Here is a 25337-nt window from a genome sequence, read left to right as displayed (position 1 = left end):
TTCAGAAGCAAGTGTGTATTCTCCACTCTTCAGCCCCTCGAGGGATTTCCAGGGATTGTCACAGCCCCTGAAAAGCAGCTTCCCAGGGCAAACAGTGATTTTCTGGAGACTCCAAAAGGGAAAACAGTCAGGATGCTTCAGTCCTAGCTCCAGCCCAAGTTATAGCCATGCCAATCTCTGCAAAAACTGAACCATTTCCAGAGTGAGAGCACTTAGCACTCTGGTTTCTCTAAAACAGCGCCCGTCATGTTCAGTTCATATTAATCTTGATGGAATTGTTGCCGTGGATTTTTCTTGACATAAGTCACTTCTCTTTTGCTTTGGATTCATAATTGTTGATGAGGTGGCAACTTAAAGAATAGATATGTAGCTTCATGTTTGTCTGTCCATGAGCCACATTTCAATCAGAGCCAGTCAAGCCAAACCAAGGAGAGACTTTCCCGTGGAGGGATTGGGGCTTCTGAGGAAAGCTCATGGAGAGAATTGTGATGACAGAATTGAGGATCATCCTGCCTTGATGCCCAAGGAGATTAGCAAGGACACAAAAGCATGTTCATTTCACCCCAGTTAGGTGGTGTCTGTTACCAAAAAGACAAAAAATATCCAGTGCTGGTGAAGATGTGGAGAAAGGGGAACTCTTCTCCACTGTTGATGGGGATTAAAAATAAGCACAACCAGGATGGAGAAGAGTATGAAGGTTCCTCAAGAAACTGCAAATAGAACTACCACATGATCCGGCCATCATACCACTGGGCATTTATCCGAAGGAAAGGAAATTAGTATATTGAAGGGACATCTGCCCCCTGTCCATGTCTTTGCAGTTAATTCACAACAGGCAAGATACAGATTGAACCTAAGTGTTTGTCAAAGGATGAATGGATAAAGAAAATACTGTGTATAGATATACCATGGAATACTATTCAACCATAAAAAAGAAGGAAATTCATCATTTGCAGCAACATGGGTGGAAATAGAGGACACTATAGTAGGTGAAATAAGCCAGAAATAGAAAGTTAAACACCACATGTTCTCACTTATCTGTGGAAGCTAAAAAAATTTAATCTCACTGAAGTAAAAAGTAAGGCCAGGCACAGTGGCTCACTCCTGTAATCCATGCATTTTGGGAGGCTGAGGCAGGATGACTGCTTGAGATCAGGAGTTTGAGACCAGCCTGAGCAACATACAAAACCCTGTCTCTACAAAAAAAAAACACAAAAATTAGCTGGGTGTGTGGTACTTGCTGGTGGTCCCAGCTACTCGCAAGGCTGAGGTGGGAGAATTGCTTGAACCTGGGAGGTCGAGGCTGCAGTGAGCCGAGATCATGCCGCTGCACTCCAGCCTGGGCAGCAGAGCAAGACCCTGTCTCAAAAAAAAAAAACAAAAATACAAGTAAAAAGTAGAAAAGAGTGTACTAGAGACTGGGAAAGGTGGGGGAAGGAGAAGATAGGGAGAGATTTCCTAAAGGATACAAAATTACAGCTAGACAAGAGGAATATGTTGATGTTCTGTGGCCCTGTAGGATGACTATAGCCAATTGTAATCTATAGTTTCAAATAGCTGGAAAGAGGATATTGTATGTTCCCAGAAGAAAGAAATGATATGTATTTGACATGATGGATATGCTAATTACCCTGACAGGATCACTGAATATTGTAGGTATTGAACCATCCCTGTTTACCCCATCAATATGTACAATTATTATGTACCAAGTTTTAAAAAGTAATTGTTTTTTAAAAAAAGTATGTTGAACAGCCAGCAGCCATGAGAAGACCATCAGCTGGTTTCATCCACAGTGAGAGACTTCAGTGTCCTTTGGATATTTTTGGTGTGGCTCCAAATCCCCACTCCATCCTCAAGGGGCAATAACTGTAGAAAGGAGGAGGGTGGGAAAAAAATCTCAAGAATTGGAGAATCGCCATTTTCCAGGGCCCAGAACAAGACCCAGGAGGAGATGAAGATCACCCTTGCAGGTAGAAGCTGTCCCTGTCTCGGTAGTGCTGGGGACAGTAGGTGGCCCTTCTGCTGTCTGTTTGAGCATGAGCTCAAGGCCAAGGGTAAGATGAGGGGAAATGACCCCCAGCTGGGCTGAGCGTACTTTGTTTAGGGTATTTAAGCAGTTCTCAAAAGTGATTGCAGAACCTGGATCTCCCATCTCAGGGACTATGCCCAGACTCACCCCTCCCTCCACCCCACTGTCATGCCCACCAATGGGCTTCAAAAACATCAATGGAAGATGATAGGGCAGTGCCCAACTACAGGCCCTTAAATGAATAAACTGCATATGCACATCACAGAGGGAGCAGCAAGGGAGATGAAAACAGACAAATCCAGCTCAGATGGAATTTGATCTGTAGGAAAGTGATGAAATGAAGAAGGGATCTGTCAGCCCTGCAAGCGGCCCCAGGCACGGCGTGAAGGGGAGGCAGGGAGAGGTCACGCTGGCCTCAGACTTGGACGCTGAAATGTTTAGTTACAGCAGGAGGGGGGACGCCTGCGTAGGTCCTAGGGAAAGGAGGGGACACCCAGGCATTGGAGACCCAGTGTGTAGGAGACTGCCAGACCCGCTTAAATGTTTAGCGGAAAGGAAGAGAAATTCAAATAAACAGATTCAGGAATGGGAGGAAAGGGATTGAGGTGAAATCAAAGCTGTTTAAATACAGATGCTCTTCAATTTACAATTGGTTTACATCCCAACAAACCCATCATAAACTGAAAATGCCTTGAGTCAAAAATGCATTTAGACCAGGCACAGTGGCTCATATCTGTAATCCCAAAGCTTTCGGAGGCCAGGGCGGGAATATCACTTGAGCTCAGGAGTTCAAGACCAGCCTGGCCAACATGGTGAAACCCCGTCTCTAGTAAAAGTACAAAAATTAGCCAGGTGTGGTGGCATGCGCCTGTAATCCCAGCTACTTGGGAGGCCGAAGCAGGAAAATGGCTTGAACCTGGGAGGTGGAGGTTGCAGTGAGCTGAGATCACACCAGTGCCCTCCAGCCTGGGCAACAGCAAAACTCAGTCTGAAAAAAAGAAAAAGAAATATAAGCCTAACCTTAAATAACTGGGGAGCGTTATGTTGGCCGATTGCAACAGAGATACAAAAAACCCTGACAAAGTAAAAAGAATACTAACAAAAAACGTATTTTGGGCTGGGGCCGGTGGCTCACATCTATAATCCTAGCATGTTGGTAGGCTGAGGCAGGCAGTTCACTTGAGCTCAGGAGTTTGAGACCAGCCTGGCCAGAAATTAGCTGGAAATTGCTTGAACCTGGGAGGCGGAGGTTGCAGTGAGCTGAGATGGTGCCAGTGCGCTCCAGCCTGGACAACAGAGTGAGACTCCATCTCAAAAAAAAAAAATAAATAAATAAATAAAAAAGAAAGGTATTTTGGAGTTCCTGTGTCCACATAATTTCATCCTTCGATCTCACCCCCTATTCTCCCCACCTCTCCATCCTAATGTAGGTGAATAGTGGGTCGGGGAAATTGCCTAAAAAAATTTGTTACGGTCCATATATTTTCTGATGAGGGTATTTTTCTAAAAGCAATGAAGTCTTCAGGCTTTTAAAAGGAAGGGATTGGGGGGTGAGGGGAGGTAGAGCATCAGGACAAATAGCTAATGCATGTGGGGCTTAAAAGCTGGGTGACGGGTTGATAGGTGCAGCAAACCACCATGGCACACGTATACCTGTGTAACAAACCTGCACGTCCTGCACATGTATCCCAGAATTTAAAGTAAAAACAAAACAAAACAAAACTCTATTTAACAAAAGGTATGTTGATTGATTGGAGATTATTATATTACTGTCACATTTTCCAAGATAATATTTAATAACACTGAACAAGGAGTTGAAAATTTGAGCTGTTTTGTGTACTGGTTATGTGACTTTGGATAAATCAATAAATATTTCTGAACATCTCAAAAAAAAAAACAAAAAAAAAGGGAGGGATGCTGTCCTTACGGTATCTGATATATACCTCACCCTCCGCATCTATGGGTCCCATATCTGTGGATTCAACCAAGCTTGGATTGAAAATATTGGAGAAAACAAAATTGCATCTGCACTGAACATGCACAGACATTTCTCTTGTTATTATTCCCTAAACAATACAATATAGCAAGTATTAACATAGCAAATGCATTGTGATAGGTATGGTAATTAACCTTGAGATGATTTAAAGTCTATGGGAGGATATGTGCATTGGTTATATGCAAACACAATTCCATATTGTATCAGAGACTTGAGCATCCGTGGATTTTGGTATCCCCAGGAGGTCCTAGAACCAATCCTCCATGGATATCAGGAGAAATTCCCTTTCATTAATTCACAGCCCAGGTGGTCTTTGAAATGATTCATGCAAACATCACTGTCACCTGCTGTCCATTTACTGAGTTACTCTGGTTTGTTTTTAATTGTATTTTAAGTTCTAGGGTACATGTGCACAACATGCAGGTTTGCTATATATGTATACATGTGCCATGTTGGTGTGCTGCACCTGTTAACTTGTCATTTGCATTAGGTATATCTCCTAATGCTATCCCTCCCCGCTTCACCCACCCACAACAGGCCTCAGTGTGTGATGTTCCTCATCCTGTGTCCAGTGTTCTCACTGTTTAATTCCCACCTATGAGTGAGAACATGCGGTGTTTGGTTTTCTGTCCTTGCAGTAGTTTGCTTAGAATGATGGTTTCCAGCTTCATCCATGTCCCTACAAAGGAAATGAACTCATCCTTTTTTGTGGCTGCATAGTATTCCGTGGTGTATATGTGCCATATTTTCTTAATGTAGTCTATCATTGATGGACATTTGGGTTGGTTCCAAATCTTTGCTATTGTGAATAGTGCCACAATAAACATATGTGTGCATGTGTCTTTATAGCAACATGATTTATAATCCTTTGGGTATATACCCAGTAATGGGATGGCTGGGTCAAACGGTATTTCTAGTTCTAGATACTTGAGGAATCGCCACACTGTCTTCCACAATGGTTGAAATAGTTTACAGTCCCACCAACGGTGTAAAAGTGTTCCTATTTCTCCACATCCTCTCCAGCACCTGTTGTTTCCTGACTTTTTAGAGATTGCCATTCTAACTGGTGTGAGATGGTATCTCATTGTGGTTTTGATTTGCATTTCTCTGATGGCCAGTGATGATGAGCATTTTTTTATGTGTCTGTTGGCAGCATAAATATCTTCTTTTGAGAAGTGTCTGTTCATATCCTTCACCAACTTTTTCATGGGGTTGTTTGATTTTTTCTTGTAAATTTGTTTAAGTTCTTTGTAAATTCTGTTTATTAGGCCTTTGTCAGATGGGTAGATTGTAAAAATTTTCTCCCATTCTGTAGATTGCCTGTTCACTCTGATGGTAGTTTCTTTTGCTGTGCAGAAGCTCTTTGGTTTAATTAGATCCCATTTGTCAGTTTTGGCTTTTGTTGCCATTGCTTTTGGTGTTTTAGACGTGAAGTCCTTGCCCATGCCTATGTCCTGAATGGTAATGCCTAGGTTTTCTTCTAGGGTTTCTATGGTTTTAGGTCTAATATGTAAGTCTTTAATCCATCTTGAATTAATTTTTCTATAAGGTGTAAGGAAGGGATCCAGTTTCAGCTTTCTATATATGTCTAGCCAGTTTTCCCAGCCCCATTTATTAAATAGGGGATCCTTTCCCCATTGCTTGTTTTTGTCAGGTTTGTCAAAGATCAGATGGTTTTAGATGTGTGGTATTATTTCTGAAGGCTCTGTTCTGTTCCATTGGTCTATAACTCTGTTTTGATACCAGCACCAGGCTGTTTTGGTTACTGTAGCCTTGTAGTATAGTTTGAAGTCAGGTAGCGTGGTGCCTCCAGCTTTGTTCTTTTGGCTTAGGATTGTCTTGGCAATGTGGGCTCCTTTTTGGTTCCATATGAACTTTAAAGTAGTTTTTTCCAATTTTGTGAAGAAAGTCATTGGTAGCTTGATGGGGATGGCATTGAATCTATCAATTACCTTTGGAGTATGGCCATTTTCATGATGTTGATTCTCCATTGAGCATGGAATGTTCTTCCATTTCTTTGTATCCTCTTGCATTTCACTGAGCAGTGGTTTGTAGTTCTCCTTGAAAAGGTCCTTCACATCCCTTGTAAGTTGGATTCCCTAGGCATTTTGTTTTCTTCGAAAGAATTGTGAATGGGAGTTCACTCATGATTTGACTCTCTGTTTGTCTGTTATTGCTGTATAGGAATGCTTGTGATTTTTGCTTATTGATTTGGTATCCTGAGACTTTGCTGAATTGCTTATCAGCTTAAGGTGATTTTGGGCTGACACAATGGGGTTTTCTAAATATACAGTCATGTCATCTGCAAACAGGGACAATTTGACTTCCTCTTTTCCTAATTGAATACCCTTTATTTCTTTCTCCTGCCTGATATCCCTGGCCAGAACTTCCAACACTATGTTGAATAGGAGTGGTGAGAGAGGGCATCCCTGTCTTGTGCCAGTTTTCAAAGGGAATGCTTCCAGTTTTTGCCCATTCAGTATGATATTGGCTGTGGGTTTGTCATAAATAGCTCTTATTATTTTGTGGTACGTCCCATCAATACCTAATGTATTGAGAGTTTTTAGCATGAAGCGCTGTTGAATTTTGTCGAAGGCCTTTTCTGCATCTGTTGAGATAATCATGTGGTTTTTGTCTTTGGTTCTGTTTATATGATGGAGTATGTTTATTGATTTGCATATGTTGAACCAGCCATGCATCCAAGGGATGAAGCCCACTTGATCATGGTGGATAAGCTTTTGGATTCGGTTTGCCAGTATTTTATTGAGCATTTTTGCATCGATGGTCATCAGAGATATTGGTCTAAAATTCTCTTTTTTTGTTGTGTATCTGCCAGGCTTCGATATCAGGATGATGCTGGCCTAATAAAATGAGTTAGGGAGGATTCCCTCTTTTTCTATTGATTGGAATAGTTTCAGAAGGAATGGTACCAGTTCCTCCTTGTACCTCTGGTAGAATTTGGCTGTGAATTCATCTGGTCCTGGACTTTTTTTGGTCGGTAGACTATTAATTATTGCCTAAATTTCAGAGCCTGTTATTGATCTATTCAGGGATTCAATTTCTTCCTGGTTTAGTCTTGGGAGGGTGTATGTGTCCAGGAATGTATCCATTTCTTCTAGATTTTCTAGTTTATTTGCATAAAGTAGAGGTGTTTATAGTATTATCTGATGGTAGTTTGTATTTCTGTGAGATCAGTGGTGATATCCCCTTTATCATTTTTTATTGCGTCTATTTGATTCTTCTCTCTTTTCTTCTTATTAGTGTTTTTAGCGGTCTATAAATTTTGTTATCTTTTCACAAAACCAGCTCCTGGATTCATTGATTTTTTTGAAAGGTTTTTTGTTTCTCTATTTCCTTGAGTTCTGCTCTGATCTTAGTTATTTCTTGCCTTCTGCAAGCTTTTGAATGTGTTTGCTCTTGCTTCCCTAGTTCTTTTAACTGTGATGTTAGGTTGTCAATTTTAGATCTTTCCTGCTTTCTCTTGTGGGCATTTAGTGCTATATATTTCCCCCTACACACTGCTTTAAAGGCGTCCCAGATATTCTGGTATGTTGTGACTTTGTTCTCAATGGTTTCAAAAAACATCTTTATTCTGCCTTCATTTTGTTATGTACTCAGTAGTCATTCAGGAGCAGGTTGTTCAGTTTTCATGTAGTTGAGCGGTTTTGAGTGAATTTCTTAATCCTGAGTTCTAGCTTGATTGTACTGTGGTCTGAGAGACAGATTGTTATAATTTCTGTTCTTTTACATTTGCTGAGGAGTGCTTTACTTCCAACTATGTGGTCAATTTCAGAATAAGTGTGATGTGCTGAGAAGAATGTATGTTCTGTTGATTTGGGGTGGAGAGTTCTGTAGATGTCTATTAGGTCCGCTTGGTGCAGAGCTGAGTTCAATTCCTGGATATCCTTGTTAACTTTCTGTCTCGTCGATCTGTCTAATGTTGACAGTGGGATGTTAAAGTCTCCCATTATTATTGTGTGAGAGTCTAAGTCTCTTTGTAGGTCACTCAGGACTTGCTTTATGAATCTGGGTGCTCCTGTATTGGGTGCCTATATATTTAGGATAGTTAGCTCTTCTTGCTGAATTGATCCCTTTACCATTATGTAATGGCCTTCTTTTTCTCTTTTGATCTTTGTTGGTTTAAAGTCTGTTTTATCAGAGACTAGGATTGTAACCCCTGCTTTTTTTTTGTTTTCCATTGCTTGGTAGATCTTCCTCCATCCCTTTATTTTGAGCCTGTGTATGTCTCTGCACTGATATGGGTCTCCTGAATACAGCACACTGATGGCTCTTGACTCTTATCCAATTTGCCAGCCTGTGTCTTCTAATTGGAACATTTAGCCCATTTACATTTAAGCTTAATATTGTTATTTGTGAATTTCATCCTGTCATATGATGTTAGCTGGTTATTTTTCTCGTTATTTGATGCAGTTTCTTCCTAGCATTGACGGTCTTTACAATTTGCAATGTTTTTGCAGTGGCTTGTACCGGTTGTTCCTTTCCATGTTTAGTGCTTCCTTCAGGAGCTCTTGTAGGTCAGGCCTGGTGGTGACAAAATTTCTCAGCGTTTGCTTGTCTGTAAAGTATTTTATTTCTCCTTCACTTATGAAGCTTAGTTTGGCTGGATATGAAATTCTGGGTTGAAAATTCTTTTCTTTAAGAAAATCGAATATTGCTCCCACTCTCTTCTGGCTTGTAGAGTTTCTGCCAAGACATCTGCTGTTAGTCTGATGGGGTTCCCTTTGTGGGTGACCCGACCTTTCTCTCTGGCTGCCCTTAACATTTTTTCCTTCATTTCAACTTTGGTGAATCTGACAATCATGTGTCTTGGAGTTGCTCTCCTGGAGGAGCATCTCTGTGGCGTTCTCTGTATTTCTTGAATTTGAATGTTGGCCTGCCTTGCTAGGTTGGGGAAGTTCTCCTGGATAATATCCTGCAGAGTGTTTTCCAGCTAGGTTCCATTCTCCCCATCTGTTTCAGGTACAGCAGTCAGACATAGATTTGGTCTTTTCACATAGTCCCATATTTTTTGGAGGCTTTGTTCATTTCTTTTTACTCTTTTTTCTCTAAACTTCTCTTCTCACTTCATTTCATTCATTTGATCTTCAATCACTGATACCCTTTCTTCCACTTGATCAAATCGGCTACTGAAGCTTGTGCATGCATCACGTAGTTCTCTTGCCGTGGTTTTCAGCTCCATCAGGTCATTCCAGGTCTTCTCTACACTGTTTATTTTAGTTAGCCATTCATCTAATCTTTTTTCAAGGTTTTTAGCTTCTTTACGATGGCTTTGAACATCCTCCTTTAGCTCAGAGAAGTTTGTTATTACCAATCATCTGAAGCCTTCTTCTCTCAAGTCATCAAAGTCATTTTCCGTCCAGCTTTGTTCTGTCACTGGCGAGGAGCTGCGTTCCTTTGAAGGAGAAGAGGAGCTCTGATTTTTGGAATTTTCAGCTTTTCTGCTCTAGTTTCTCCCCATCTTTGTGGTTTTATCTACCTTTGGTCTTTGATGATGGTGATGTACAGATAGGGTTTTGGTGTGGATGTCCTTTCAGTTTGTTAGTTTTCCTTCTGTCAGGACCCTCAGCTGCAGGTCTGTTGGAGTTTGCTGGAGGTCCACTCCAGACCGTTTGCCTGGGTATCACTAGCGGAGGCTGCAGAACAGCAAATACTGCAGAAGGGCAAATGTTACTGCCTGATCCTTCCTCTGGAAGCCTCCTGTCAGAGGGGCACCTGGCTGTATGAGGTGTCAGTCGGCCCCTACTGGGAGGTGTCTCCCAGTTATGCTACTCGGGGGTCAGGGATCCACTTGAGGAGGCAGTCTGTCCATTCTTAGATCTCAAATTCCATGCTGGGAGAACCACTACTGTCTTCAAAGCTGTCAGACCGGGACATTTAAGTCTGCAGAAGTTTCTGCTGCCTTTTGTTCAGCCATGCCCTGCCTCCAGGGGTGGAGTCTACAGAGGCAGGCAGGCCTCCTTGAGCTGTGGTGGGCTCCACCCAGGTCGAGCTTCCTGGCCGCTTTGTTTACCTACTCAAGCCTCAGAAATGGCAGGTGCCCCTCCCCCAGCCTTGCTGCTGTCTTGCAGTTTGATCTCAGAGTGCTGTGCTAGCAATGAGTGAGGCTCTGTGAGTGTAGGACCCGCTGAGCCGTGCGTGGGATATAATCTCCTGATGTGCCCTTTGCTAAGACCATTGGGAAAGCGCAGTATTAGGGTGAGAGTGACCCGATTTTCCAGGTGCCGTCTGTCACGGCTTCCCTTGGCTAGGAAAGGGAATTCCCCAACCCGTTGCATTTCCTGGGTGAGGCGATGCCTCTCCCTGCTTCAGCTCACACTCCCTGGGCTGCACCCACTGCCCTGCACCCACTGTGTGAGAAGCCCCAGTGAGATGAACCCAGTACCTCAGTTGGAAATGCAGAAATCACCCATCTTCTGCCTTGCTCACACTGGGAGCTGTAGGCTGGAGATGTTCCTATTCGGTCATCTTGGAACCACCCCCTAGTCTGGGTTTTTTATTTAGGGGAGCTGAAACACAGATTAAAAAAGAAAAGGGTTATTTTCATAAATCGCAATAACATCATAAAAGCTGAGTGTGCATCTGGGGCTCTTTAGTCCAGTAATTACTTTGGTATATATAAGGGGGCTCTTTAGTCCAGTAGCTACTGTGGTATATATAATGATGGCAAGGTTGATGTGTTTTGGTTTTATTGTTTTTGTTGCTTTTGAGACAGGGTCTCGCTCAGTTGCCCAGGTTGGAGTGCAGTGGCACAATCTCAACTCACTGCAGCCTTGACCTCCTGGGCTCAAGTAATACTCCCACCTCCTCCCAGGTAGCTGGGACTACAGGAGGTGCCACCATGCCTGGCTGATATTTTGTTTTTTTGTGTTGGGACGGGTTTTGCCATGTTGACCAGGCTAGTCTTGAACTCCTAGGCTCTTTCGATCCGCTCATCTTGTCCTCCCAAAGTCTTGAAATTACAGGCGTGAACCACCGTGCCTGCCCCAGATCTGTATTTTTAAAAGTAAAGCTGAATATTAATTTTTTCCACTACATTAATGTATTAAGGAAACAATTGCAATTAGTATCTTCTCCAGTGTTTTGTCTTCCAGTATTTGGGGTAGGGAAATGTAGTTAATTAAAAGATTACAGATGTCCTTCAGTTATTTTTTTAAGCTGTCAAGTTCTTTTACTCTTGTTTGTAGCCCATCTTATGTTATTTATCATACACTTTTTGTTGAAGTTTGTCCCACTTTTTTTTTTAACTTTTTATTTTTTTGAGACAGAGTCTCGCTCTGTTGTCCAGGCTAGAGTGCACTGGTGTGATCTTGGCTCACTGCAGCCTCCACCTCCTGGGTTCAAACAATTCTCCTGCCTCAGCCTCCCAAGTAGCTGGAGTTACAGGCACCTGCCACTACACCTGGCTAATTTTTTGTGTTTATAGTAGAGTCGGGTTTTCAGCATGTTAGCCAGGCTGATCTCAAACTCTTGACCTCAGGCGATCAACTTGCCTCCTCAGCCTCCCAAACTGCTGGCATTATAGGCATGAGCCACCATGCCTGGCCTCTCTAACATTAGTAGAACCGTTGACTGTGTCCCATATATATGTATCTATGACACAGTTATCTGCCTTTTCTGTTAATCTTTTTCCCCATACTTTAGTCTACTGACCTATTTTCTAGCTAACTGATCTCTTTGGCCATGTCCAATCTGTTGTTAAATCCACATTCTAGTTTCAGTTATTCTGTTTTTAGTTCAAATTAACATCAGATTTTTAGTTTAAATTAACATCAAATTAACATCAATGTAGTTTCAATACTACCTTGAAAAATTTTTTCCCCATTTTATTTAAAGTATTTCTCACATTTAATTATAGTCCATGTCTGATAAATTACATATCTGGGTTTCAGGTGGGTTTGGTTTTGTTGTTTAATTTTGTTTGCTCTTGATTTTCACTCATTTGGTCTTTTCTTGTTGTATGATAGTTAATTTTTTAATTGACAGCCAGACATGGTAAATGAAAAAAAATTGCAAAGACAATTTGTAGCTCTGAATCATATAGTCATAACCCAAAGAGGATTTTTTTTTTTTTTAAATTCATGTGATTTGATGTGATTTGTCCATACCTTGAGGTAGTTTGCCTAGACCCTATCTGGGGCTGAGCTGGAGGGAAATTAGGCTTCAGTGTTTGTGATGACCAGTCTATTTCTGGTTCTCCTCTCAGCAAGGTCACAAAAGAAAGCTTGTGGTGTGTACCAGGGTCCCTTGGTCCTGATTATTAATATTTATGGGCCCCTCAGCCTCCTAGCACTGCTGGCAACTCTACTCAGTTTCTCAGCTTCCCAGCCTCTTATTTGCCATGAGTGGAAGTAAGGTACCAAATGTAACGTTTACCTTCTTCTGTTTGTCTCTGATCTCTTCACTCTTAATTTTGTGCTGTCTTAGTAGCTCTCTGATGTACTTAAAACAAACAAATAAAAAATTCTAGGCCAGGTGTGATGGCTCACACCTGTAATGCCAGCACTTTGTGAGGCCAAGGCAGGCAGATCACCTGAGGTCAGGAGTTCAAGACTAGCCTGGCCAACATGGTGAGACCGCATCTCTACTAAAAATACAAAAACTAGCCAGGCGTGGTGGCACGTGCCTGTTATCCCAGCTACGCGGGAGGCTGAGGCAGGAGAATCGCTTGAACCCAGGAGGGAGATGTTGCAGTGAGCTAAGATGGCACCACTGCACTCCAGCCGGGGCAACAGAGCGAGACTTTATCTCAAAAAATAATAAACAAAATTTACTGTATACATTATTTGTGGAGCCTTTTTAGGTATTTTTGGCAGAAGACTTAGTGTGAAACAACAGCTTCACCAATTGCTGAAAGTGGAAAACTCATTTCAGTTCCTGAGCTGATACATATATATTTGTATTTTTAGCATTTACCACCTGCAGCAGTAATAACTTTCACAAATTTATAGCCCATAATGCAAAGGAGTGCTTCCTTTTTTGCTGTAAATGTTATCTCCTTGAATTGTGTACTGGAACATTCTGTGTCTGTTGTCTATCTATTCCCTGCCTCGTCTGCCTTTACGATGTCCTCTCTCAGCTTTCATCTTCCCAGACAGAGCATTTTGTTTTAAGCATCTCTGCATATCTCAGCCTCTCTCTCCAATGAGCTGAGAATTCTTATCTTGCCTGCCTCCAGTTTCTTTCAAGGTGACCCCATCTTCAGTCAGGCTTTTAGAGGATAAATCAGTAGAATAGTTATTACTTAAGGATAAAAAGAAATGCAGTTTGTAAAAGTCACATTTTATATTCATGCATTTGCAAGCTTGCCAAAAATGTTCTTAAGAGCGGACTTTGAGACTGCTGCCTTCTCATCTTAAAATTTCTCTCTGCATGATATGCCAGGGGGAAGTTTCTACTTTTTAGTAGTAAAAATAATGGCCATATTTATTCATAAAAGTAGGTTTATGTTTTGGTTGTTAATATTACTTGTTAAGTAAGCCTGTGGGTCTTGATTAGAAACATTAGCAAGGGCTGACTGAACTTCTCTTCCTCGTTTAAATTCATAAGATTAACACATCTGCAGAAGGCAAGCTGAAAACTTGCATCATTATTTCATCCTTTGTAATCAAACATATAACCCCAAGTTAAATCCCTTCCAAGGAAGGATTGTACTTGATGATCGGCCCCATGGAACTTATTTATGTGTTTATTGTTGGGAGAAATTAGATGACAGAAACAGATTGACATTTTCCCTAATCCAATTCCAGGAATCGTTTTTTGAGCACTTATTCTTTGCCTGTCTGGCTGCTTTATTTATCCATCACAGTAAGTGTCTGTGCGACATCTCACTGAAAGCCCCATGACTCAAAGAGTCATTTCTCCGGGTCCTTTTCCTTGATGTGTCAGTATTCAAATCCAGGACATCCCTCTACCAGCCCTGGTTGAAGAAGGAAATTATTCATTTTTATGGGATTCATATGGTTTATGATAATGCAATTATTGCATTCATCATTTTTTCCCAAGACTCATTTTATTGTTTTGCAGACCCCGGAAAATCATGTGCATTGCATACAGCCCAAGGGCAAGGCTTGGCGGACACAGAGGTGCATACCCAAATCCTGCTCTCTAACTTGCTAGCTCTCGTATGTTGGACAGTATCTCTGTCTGCAGATTAAACTTTGCAGCAGTAAGAGGGAAGGCTCAATCTGTCTGCCTCATAGGGCTGTTGGGATTAAAAGGAATCATAGCTGAGAAGTTTATGAGTGTCATTCAGCAGCCAGCCATGAGCATCTACTAAAAAAGGAGTCCTGTTATCATGGTTGTCTGATGTCTTTGACAACTTATAATTTTGTGTTACACCATAATTCTTAGAACTTAATTTTATGTTTGGATTTTACATACATAGCTGAGATCTGAAAGAAGCAGCCCATATTTTATTTAATGTTAATTTTTAAAAATTTCTCTCTAGCTGTATTGAGGTACCACTGACATAAAAATTGGTATGTATTTAAGGAGTACAATTTGATGCTTTGCTGTATGTATACATTGTGAAACAATCATTGTATCAAACTAATTAACATTTTCATCACCTCACATAAATGCTGTTTTCTCCTCCTCCTCCTCCTGCTCTTCCTCTTCCTCCTCTTTCTCCTCCTCCTCCTCCTCCTGCTGCTGTTCTTGGTAATGAGAACACATAAGATCCACTCTCATAGCAAATTTTAAGTATCCTCCTGAGGCTGCTCTCCTGGGCTCGTAGACATCATCTTCTCCCTGTGTCTTCAGGTGGTCATTGCTCTGTGTGTGTCTGTGTCCTCATCTGCTCTTCTTATGAGGACCCTAGTCCTATTGGATCAGGGCCCACCCTAGTGACCTCATTTTACCTGAATCACCTCTCTAAAGACTCAGTCTCCAAATAAAGTCACAGTCTGAGGTCCTGGGGGTTAGGACTTCAATGTAGGCATTTAGGGGACACAGATTCACCACTAGCTGGAGGTGATGGCTAAGGGGATGCAGTTTCTTTGGGGCTATGTAAATGCTTTGACATGGTTTGCGGTGACAGATGCACAGCTCCGTGAATAGAATAAAAGTCCCTGAACTGTACACTGTAAACAGATGAACCACATGTTCTGTGAATTACAACCAGGCCTGCTCAGGGTGTTTGAAAGGGGATCACTGGACAGGGGGAGGATTGATTGATTGATGATTGATTGATTGATTAATTTAGAGACAGAGTCTTGCTCTGTGGCCCAGGCTAGAATGCAGTGGCGCAATCTCAGCTCACCATAACCTCCACCTCCCGGGCTTGAGCCATCCTCGTCTCAGCTTCCTGAGTAGCTGGGACTACAGGCGTGCACCACCATGCTTGGCTAATTTTTTGTGTGTTTCATAGAGACAGGGTTTTGCCATATTGTCCAGGCTGGTCTCAAACTCCTGGGCTCAAGTGGTCCACCTTCCTTGGCCTCTCAAAGTGCTGGGATGACATGTGGGAGCCACCACACCCAGCTCACACCGGGCAGACTGCTGCAGGTGCTGCAATGTCCACTGCAAAGAAGGGAGGCCCTGCTCTGCGGGGACTGCTCCTGAGGTTGGCAGCTATGGAAAAGCAGATGCAGCCTGCATTCTGGTGCAGTCTTTCTAGGAGAAAAGCCCACCAAATGGAATAAGGAGCTTTCTCACCTTTTCTCCTGTTGCAGAAAGCACATGAGCACCACTCAAGCGCTCTGCTGGTAAGGTTGGTGTAGAGGCTACTACTCTGAGTTTGCAGCACATGCCACTGCAATGGGCTGCATGGGGGTCTGAGAACAAATCTGTCCACGGGCTGACCCCCCAAACCTGTGCGTGAGACCTTGCTTAGAAAAACTGTCTTTGGAGATGTTATTAGTTAGGTTGAACTAGGAAGAACCCAAGATGAGATCATCCTGGTTTAGACAGGGCCCTAGATGCAATGACCAGTGTCCTTCTGAGAGACTGAGGAGGAGACACAGACACAGAGGAGAAGGTCATGTGGGGATGGAGGCACAAACTGGAGTGATGTGGCCACAAACCCAGAGATGCCTGGAGCCCCCAGGAGCTGGGAGACTCAGGAAACGTCCTTCCCCACAGCTTCTCAGGAAGCTCTGTTGGTGTCTTAATCTCCTCTTTTAGTAATCCATATCAGATTAGGGCTCACCCTAAGGACCTCAGTTTAACTTAATTACCTCTTCAAAGACCCCATCTCTGAATATGGTCACACGCTGAAGTACTGGTGATTAGGGCTTCAACGTACAAATTTGGAGGAGGCCAGAATTCAGCCCACAACAGATGGTGTTTGCAAATGTAATCAACAGAAGATGAGATCTTTACAGTGGGCAGGCCTTGCTGCAATGGCCGGTGTCCTTATAGGATGAGGAGATTAGGACACAGAAACAGAGGAGAAGGCCCCGTGGAGACGGAGGCAGAGACTGGAGTGATGTGGCCACAAGCTCAGGGACACCTGGAGCCCCCAGGAGCTGGGAAAGTCAGGAAGGATCCTCCCATAGGGCCCCCAGAGGGAGCCCGGCCCTGCCCACACCTGGATTTAAGATTTCTGGTCTCCAGAACTGGGAGAACAAATTTCCATTGTTTTAAGCTACCTATTTTGTGGTAGTAATACACTCACCCACTCACCGCAGTTCCACATCATTTAAAAGGGACTTTTTACCGGTTGGTAGTTTTTTGTTGAGTTCTGAGGTCCTAAGGAGTTTCCTAATTTCTCCAGGCAGATTTTAAATTCACCATTCAGTCAAACTCACATAACATCATCACCAATAGCAACAACTAACTGTACCACAGTGTATTGTTCCCATAGCAACCGAGATCCCCAATGCCTAGATCATCCGCCATGATCAGTGGGATATTTGGTTTAAAGGCATTTGCAGTTTTAGGTTCACATGTCTTCAGAAGCAAACATAAAAACAGTAGCACCGGCAAAGAGTCCCTGGAGAGAAAAGTGAAACACAGAAATGACTATCTACAATTTGGCAAGGGAAGTAGGCATTTCAAGGTAGCTTGCTGGGAAGGCAAAGGTCTTCCTAGTTAACTTAATTTAGTTAAGACCTTCTTAACTAAATTAAGACATTCATCTTTATGGGAGGTTATTATCTTGGCCTGAATTCCTGCACTAGTGTCCCTGGACCAAACGAGGGTCAGACTGCTATTTCCTGTAACCCAATAGCAAGATGCAGATGTGTGATACCCTAACTTCTATTAACTTGATTGACTCTCTCTTAGCTGAGAAAGTCGGACAGATTCTGTTTGGCTCCTTCATTTGCAAGACATTAAGGTATCCTTACCCACCCCCTTCCTCAAGGACTTAACTTGTGCAAGCTGACCCTCAGCACATCAAAGAGTGCAATTAACTGGTAAGGTACTGTGTCAGGCAACATCCACAGTTGCCAGGAATTCACTCGGGTGATAGCATCCTAAAGCCCCCGCATTTGTTTCCGGAGCCCCCACACCTATCACCTTGTGATGAATTTAAAGCCCCTGAACCTGGAACTGTTTGTTTTCCTGTAACCATGTGTCTTTTCAACTTTTTTTTGCCTGTTTTACTTCTGTAAGATTGTTTCAGCTCAATTCCCCCTCCCTTCTCTAAACCAAAGTATAAAAGAAAATCTAGCCCCTTCTTCGGGGCTGAGAGAATTTTGAGCATTAGCCATCTCTCAGTCACCAGCTAATACATGTCTCCTGAATTAGTCTCAAAGTGTGGCATTTCTCTATAACTCACTTGGTTACAATATTTGGAGACCCCAGTGAGATATTCGCTACCAGGTGAGAGCTGGACTCGTTCCAGGCTCCCCCAGACAGACCGTGCACTTATAGGGGAGGTGCCACCTGAAGATGTCCCAGGGCCCCATAAGACCCCGTCTTCTGGAGGAGAATGGATCAACCACTGGTGTGTGCCCACAGAATTCAACTTCTGAGTCCTCAGTTTCTGGTCCCAGGAATGTAAGTCAGCTCTGACTCCGGTTTGGTGAGAGGGAAGTGGCCCTGATGAGGGTGTCTCTCTCTTTGACTTTGCCCACATTCCAGGATGCCGGAGGACAGAGCTTTGGTTTTCTGTTAGGTGCCCTTGGTTCTGCTTTGGTGAGAGGGAACTGTCCCTGATGAGGGCGTCTCTCTTTGAGTCTGTCCATATTCCAGGATGCTGGAGGACAGAGTCCTGGTTTCTGGCAGGCCGGCCTCTCCATTAAGACTAGTCTCTCGCTCTCTTCCCCTCTTTTTCTCTCTCCCCCTCCCCTTTCTTGTCTCTTCTCATTCTCTCGTTCAGATCTCCTGGAGACCCCTGTTTAGAACGGGAATAAGAAAAATTGTTATAAACTCTGTGTGAATGTGTGCATGAATGTGGAATTCAAGGGCTTGCCTTGAATCTCCAGTTTGTAGCTCCACGATGAAAGCTATGGAGGTTGAGTGGGCCCTTACCTGCAGTTTCGTGGTGACCTCATAAGGCTTAAGGCAGCATCAGGCATAGCTGGATCCAAGCCAGGGGTTTATACCGGCCTGCAAATGCTAAGAGGAGCCTAAGTCCTCTCAGGGGGAGCGGCCAGGCGGACATCTGACTGATCCCATCATGGGATCCCCTCCCCTTTGTCTGTCTATAAAGACTGCCATAATTGTTTATATATCCTAGGGTCTATTGCCTGATTTGTGTCTATTGCCTGTTTTGTGTCTATTGCTGTGTCTGGTGTTTATTGTCCCGTTTAGTGTTTGTCTAAGTTTCATATGTCAGGTCATCAATATTGTCCAAGACGACTGGGTTAGGACTTCTTCAAAGTCCTGAGTGCAGATTTTCTAACACAGGAGGTCTCAGGTATGTGTCTTCAGGTTGCCAGGCCCAGGGGCCAGGCATGCTTCTGCCAGTTTACAAAAGAAACAGCCTCCTTTCCCCCCCAGCAGGGGCTCCTGACCCACAGGCGAAGAGTAGGAGGTGACAGTGCCGGACCCCGTCCCCCAGGGACCCCCACAGCTGCCCGGCTCCTATGCCTTCAGGCGTCAAAGCCCCCTGACTTCCCCAAGCCCAGTGTGTCTGCACCTGGCTCAGAACGCAGGCACCCAGCCTGCTGTGGTAGCCTTGGCCCCAGGCCAGACTTCTGAGCTAGCCTTGCGGCGCCTGATGGGGCCTGGAGGCGGGGCGGGGGACCGCAGAGTCATTCTGGCAAACCAGCACTGCCCAGCATGGCCCCTCCCAGCCTGAAAGGATCTGAGTGGCCCCTTTTCTCCTAATCCCCATCCCTTGCCCTGCACATCTCGTTTTCCTGTGTCACAGCAAGTCCAGCGCCTCCAAGACTTAGCTCTGCTCTCCCTCCTCAAACCCTTAAAAGAAAAGGCTGAGTTTGAACTATTTGCCTTTCAGTCATGGAGACACCGAAGATATTTAGGCTATAAGTCAAAAGGGAGATGAAAATCATGTAGGTCCCACCAACCTCAGACCTCCCTTTTGTCCTCTCCCTAAATCTCAAAGCTTCAAATGACAGAACTCATGTGGCAGGAAGCACTGGCAATAGCTGTTTTCCTGCTTCTTTTAGCCATATTATTTCTGTTCTTCTGATGCTACGACCCCCCAGGTCATGAATTTCTCTGTCCGTGCTGGGTTTAATATCTCTGCTCAAACCTTGTTAAACTGCCCGAGAATAGGAAACTCTTCTTCCCGGCCTCATAAAGATTGGAGCCCCCTCCAATGTATGTTACAAAAGTTTTCTCTAGGCTTCTCAGAGGATTATGGAGTCTGCCTTAAAAAAGGCAAAGTCCAGACACTCTGCAAAGTAGAATGGCCAAAGTTTGGAGCTGGGTGGCCCCCAGAAGGGTCACTGAACTTCGCAGTTGTTCAGGCTGTGTGGCGGGTTGTTGCTGGGACCGGTCACCCAGATCAGTTTCCACACATTGATCAGTGGCTGAGTTTGGTCAGGAGCCCTCCTTCATGGCTCTGCTCATGCATTATTCATAACTCTGCCTCTAAGGTCCTTTTGAGCCAGATCTCACTTTTGCCTCGACCCTCAGCTGGCTCGGCTCCTCCTGTTCTGCTTCCTTCCTTCCGAAGAAGAGAGTCTTCTTCACCGAGTTCCACCGCCTTATAACCCTCCTGCTGCCTTAGAATCTTCCATTGTCTCCTCGAGTACGTCCCCTGTGGGCTGTCCACTTATTGCCTCTCAACTGCGGCTGTGGCAGGAGGAGGTAGCCCCCTTCCTCCCACTGAGAGAGGTACAAGTCCCTTTGGGTGATGAGTGCTCAGCTCCATTCTTAGTTTATGTCCCCTTTTCTACTTCTGAGCTGTATAATGGGAAAGCTTATAATCCTCCCTTTTCTGAAAAGCCCCAGGTATTGACCTCATTGATGGAATCCATGCTCTGGACCCATCGGCCCACCTGGGATGACTGTCAACAGCTCCTTTTGACCCTTTTCACCTCTGAAGAGAAGGAACAGATCCGAAGAGAAGCCAGAAAGTATTTCCTCACATCAGCCAATAGGCCAGAAGAGGAATATAGAGGGCTCCTTAAGGAAGTTTTTCCTTCTACCCAGCCTAATTAGGACCCAGATTCCTCAGCGGGGAAGAGATCCTTAGACGATTTTCACCGGTATCTCCTTGTGAGCCTCTTGGAAACCCATAAACTTGTCTAAGATGACTGAAGTTGCCCAGGGGCCTGATGAGTCACTGTGAGCATTTTAGAATGCCTCCAGGAGGCCTACCAGACTTACACCCTTTTTGACCCGGAGTCTCCTGAAAATAGTCGTGCTCTTAATTTAGCATTTGTGGCTCAGGCAGCCCCTAATATTAAAAGAAAGCTACAAAAACTGGAAGGATTTGCTGGGATATCAGTCAACTTTTAGAAATAGCCCCAAAAATTTTTGACAATCAAGAGTTTACAAAGCAAAAACAGGCAGCTGAGGCAGCTGACAAGGCTGCTGACAAAGCATCAGAAAGACAAGCAAAAATCTTAGTGGCGGCCATCCAGGAAGCCAGAAAGGAAAGGCCCCTATCACAGAACATTAGCCAGGGGACCCTGGATCCATGCCAGAAAAGCCAGAAAAGTGAGCAGGGTTCCCCACAAAGAAAAACCAATGTGCTTATTGCAAGCAGATAGGAAACTAGAAAAAGGAATGCCCATTAAGACCAGAGGAAAAACCAGAAGACAAAAAAGTCCTCACCCTCCCTGCTGTGGAGGCATCTGATGATTGACGGGGCCAGGGCTCCTTTACACTTGGCCCTCGGGAGCCCACGGTGACCGCCATAGTGGGGGGCCAGCCTGTGCGCTTCCTAATTGACACCAGGGCAGAACACTCAGTACTGCAGACAACCCTAGGCAATGTCTCTAATAGGAAAGTGGTTGTACTTTCCTATTGCAGGGGGCTACTGCAATTATTCAGGAATATCCTGTCACCCACTCACGAGAGGTGAGTTTGGGACAGAAAAGAGTAACCCACTCATTCCTTTTGGTCCCAGAGTGTCCTTTTCCCCTCCTAGGACGAGACCTGTTTCGCAAGCTGCAGACATCTATTTCCTTCTCGGCCCAACAAGCTCACCTCATGTTAGGGGACACAACACCCCCTATTGCTCAGCTCCTGTTAACCACCCCTCTGTCAGAAGAATATCTGTCAGTTTCACCTCCAAAACCGCCAGAAAATAAAACTAATCCTCTCCTACTGGACTTACAGACTCTCTTTCCTTGAGTCTGGGCTGAGCCAAACCCCCCAGGACTGGCTAAGCACCATCCACCAGTGGTAGTAGAACTCCTGGCCACTGCCTTGCCACTCCAGGTAAAGCAATATTCTGTGAGTCAGTGGGCTAGGGATGAAATCAACCCCCATATTCAGCAACTGTTACAAACTGGCATACTCACAGCATGTCAGTTCACCTGGAATACTCCATTTTTTCCGGTCCAAAAACTGAGAACAAATGATTAATGGTCTCTGCAGGACTTAAGGTAAGTTAACAGACAGATAGTCACTGTCCACCCAACTGTCTCTAACCCTTATACTTTACTCAGCCTGCTTCCACCAGAACACACAGTGTGTACTGTCCTTGACTTAAAAGATGCTTTCTTTGCTATTCCTCTGGCCCCCAAAAGCCAACCTATCTTTGCTTTTGAATGGACAGATCCTGGCTCAGGAGACACCACCCAATTAACCTCAAGGTTTTAAAAATTCCCCCACCCTTTTTAAGGAAGCCCTCCAACAGGATCTTTTACCATACCATTTCAAGACAGAACCCTAATTATACTCTTCATTACATAGATGACTTTTTATTAGGTACTGAAACTACTGACAGTTGCCTGCAACATACTAAGGACCTACTTTACCTCCTTCAGGAACTCAGGTATCACTTCTCAGCCAAAAAGGCCCAGCTTTGTCTTCCCAGAGTCTCCTACCTAGGGTATGAGGTAAATAGAGGAAAAAGGGCACTTATCAGTGCTGGTAAGGAAGCCATCCTACAAATCCCCACTCCCACCAAGAGACAGGTACGTTAATTCCTGGGGGCCATAAGATACTGTAACCTGTGGATATTAAGGTTTGCAGAGATTGCCAAGCCCCTGTACACCACTACTGGAAGGAATGGCCCACTAGTATGGATTGACACCAAAGAACAGGCTTTCAAAAACCTGAAAAAGGCATTAACTGGGGCCCCCACTCTAGCCCTCCCTAATATCTCAAAACCATTTCACCTTTTATTCATGAAAGCCAGGGGGTGCTCACTCAGACTTTAGGACCCTGGAGACGCCCAGTAGCCTATTTGTCTAAGAGACTGGACCCTGTGGCTTCTGGATGGCCAACTTGTCTGCAATCCGTAGTGGCAACAGCAAGCCTTGTCCAGGAGGCTAATAAATTGACTCTGGGCCAAAACTTAACCCTTACGGCTCTTCATGCCATACAGATTTTGCTACGAAGTGCTTCTGGCAAATGGATGTCGAATGCTCACATCCTGCAGTAACAGAGTTTACTGTTAGATCAGCCTCTTTTGACTTTCTCTTCCATAAGGTGTTTAAATCCAGCTACTTTACTCCCTGATCCAGACTTCACTATACCTGTCCATGACTGCCAGGAACTGTTAGAAACTATGGAAACTGGTCGACCTGATCTCCAAGATGTGCCCCTAAAGAAGGCAGATGCCACCATGTTTATAGATGGTAGCAGCTTCTTCGAACAGTGAGTACAAAGGCTGGTGCAGCCTTTACTATGGAGACAGATTTGCTGTGGGCCCAGGCGTTGCCAGCAGTTACTTCAGCACAGAAGGCTGAATTGATTGCCCTCACTCAGGCTGTCTGATGGGGTAAGGACAAACGTATTAATATTTACACTGACAGCAGGTATGCTTTTGCTACTACTGTACATGTACATGGAGCCTTCTATCAAGAATGTGGGCTACTTACTTCAGCAGGAAAGATTGTCAAAAACAAAGAAGAAATTTTAGCCCTGCTTGAAGCTGTTTGGCTTCTTCAGCAGGTGGCTGTAATTCACTGCAAAGGACATCAAAAGGAAGACATGGCCATTGCCCGTGATAACCAAAGAGCAGATTCTGTAACTCGAAAGACAGCATGGCTCCCTGTCATGCCTTTAACCCTGCTGTCCGCTGTGTCCTTTCTGCAAGCTAAGTTGGCAGCCCCAGGAAAAAAAAAGAAACAAGCTTCAGATCTTCAGGCCAATAAAAATCAGGAAGGTTGGTGGATTCTTCCTGATTCCAGAATCTTCATACCCCAAGCTCTCAAGGAAACTTTAATCAGTCATCTTCATTCTACCACCAATTTAAGAGGAGTAAAACTGGCCCAGCTCCTAAGGAGCCATTTCAAGATCGCTCGCCTTCAGAACTCAGTGAACCAAGCAGCTCTCTGGTATACGGCTTGTGCTCAGGTAAATGCCAAGCAAGGTCCTAAACCCATCTCAGGCCACTGCCTCCAGGGAAACTTGCCAGGAAAAAGGTAGGAAATTGACTTTACAGAAATAAAACCACCCTGGACTAAGTACAAATACCTTCTGGTACTAGCAGACACATTTTCCGGATGGCCTGAGGCATTTGCCACCAAAAACGAGACTGCCACTACAGTAGCTAGGTTTTTACTCAGTGAAATCATCCTTTGATGTAGGCTGCCTGCTGCCATAAGGTCTGATAATAGACCAGCCTTCACCTCGTCCATACCTCAGTCAGTCAGTAGGACCTCAGAGCTCTGCACAGGTAGAATGCATAAACCACACCCTAAAAATACTCTTACAAATTTAATCTTAAAGACTGGTGAAGATTAGGTAAGGCTCCTTCTTCAGTCCTTCTTAAAGTAAGATGCACTTCCTACCAGGCTAGGTCTTCACCTTTTAAAATAATATACAAGAGGTTTCCACCCATCTTGCCTAAGCTAAAAGATACCCATTTAGCAGAAATCTCACAAGCTAATTTATTACAGTACCTACAGTCTCTCCAAAAGGTGCGAGATACCATCCAGCCACTTGGATTGAGAGCTCATCCCAATCCAGTTCCTGATCAGATGGGGACCTGCCACTCGTTCCAGCCAGGTGACCTGGTGTTTGTAAAAAGTTCCAGAAAGAAAGACTTGTGTTTAGAAACGACCTCATACTGTCATCCTTACCACACCAATGGCTCTGAAAGTAGAAAGGAATGCTTAGATTCATGACACCCCCTAGTACAAAGCATGTTTAACTGTAATCTATAACTAACTACCCTAATTGCTGGATTGGCAGAACCCTTTTTCTCCTTCTCTTGTTTAGTTTTCCAACCGTTATATATTAAAATTAGTTTCTTAAATTTGTAAAACAACGCATAGCTTCTGTCAAACTTATATATCTTAAAACCAAATGTAACCTCCTTGTTATAACAGAGGAAGCCCCTCAGTCGCCCCCATCCCTGGGCTCTGCTGTCTGGTGTCTTTCCTAGGCACAGAACGCGCCTCCAGCTACATTCTGGGGACTACAGGGCGCCTGACAACCACGTCCTTTACAGGGACCCTTCGTGCTTGCAACCCCCTCCCAAGGCCCTCACCCCAAGCCTTACTGTGGGCCACATCCCAGGGTCCCTGGCACCTGGCGGCGGGCGGGGTGCGTCCACTCCACACACGGATCGCATGGCCCAGCGCTGGCCCTGAGCGAGGGACCTTTGCATTGCACACTCTGCGCCGGGCTCCGCTAGTGCCAAGGTGATCCCTCTCAGCTATGGGATCTGGGGTGTACACCCACCCCTCCTTCATCCGCCTCATCTCCTGGCTCTCCGGACCTGCAGGACCTGCGCTTGGAAGCAGGTTTACCAGGTCGTCACTCAGAGAGGGCAATGCTAAGGAGGAGCTGATTAAACCCAGTTAT

At 44.3% G+C, this 25337-nt stretch overlaps 1 protein-coding gene across 3 annotated transcripts in view; it reads left to right on the top strand.

Moving 5' to 3' along the window:
* Positions 1–24785, top strand: part of LOC129025671 (glycogenin-2) — a 61344-nt gene extending 36559 nt beyond the window's left edge. For all 3 annotated transcript variants that reach the window (XM_054473328.2, XM_054473329.1, XM_054473330.2), the window contains one exon: positions 20352–24785. In XM_054473328.2, coding sequence (XP_054329303.1) covers positions 20352–20567 — 216 coding nt within the window. In that variant the 3' untranslated portion in view covers positions 20568–24785. The remainder of the gene's footprint in view (positions 1–20351) is intronic.
* Positions 24786–25337: the final 552 nt, after the last annotated feature.

Source organism: Pongo pygmaeus, chromosome Y, assembly GCF_028885625.2.
Source record: "Pongo pygmaeus isolate AG05252 chromosome Y, NHGRI_mPonPyg2-v2.0_pri, whole genome shotgun sequence".
NCBI lineage: Eukaryota > Metazoa > Chordata > Mammalia > Primates > Hominidae > Pongo > Pongo pygmaeus.
The sequence above is the reverse complement of the archived record's forward strand: the minus strand, read 5'-3'. Positions and strand labels throughout refer to the sequence as shown.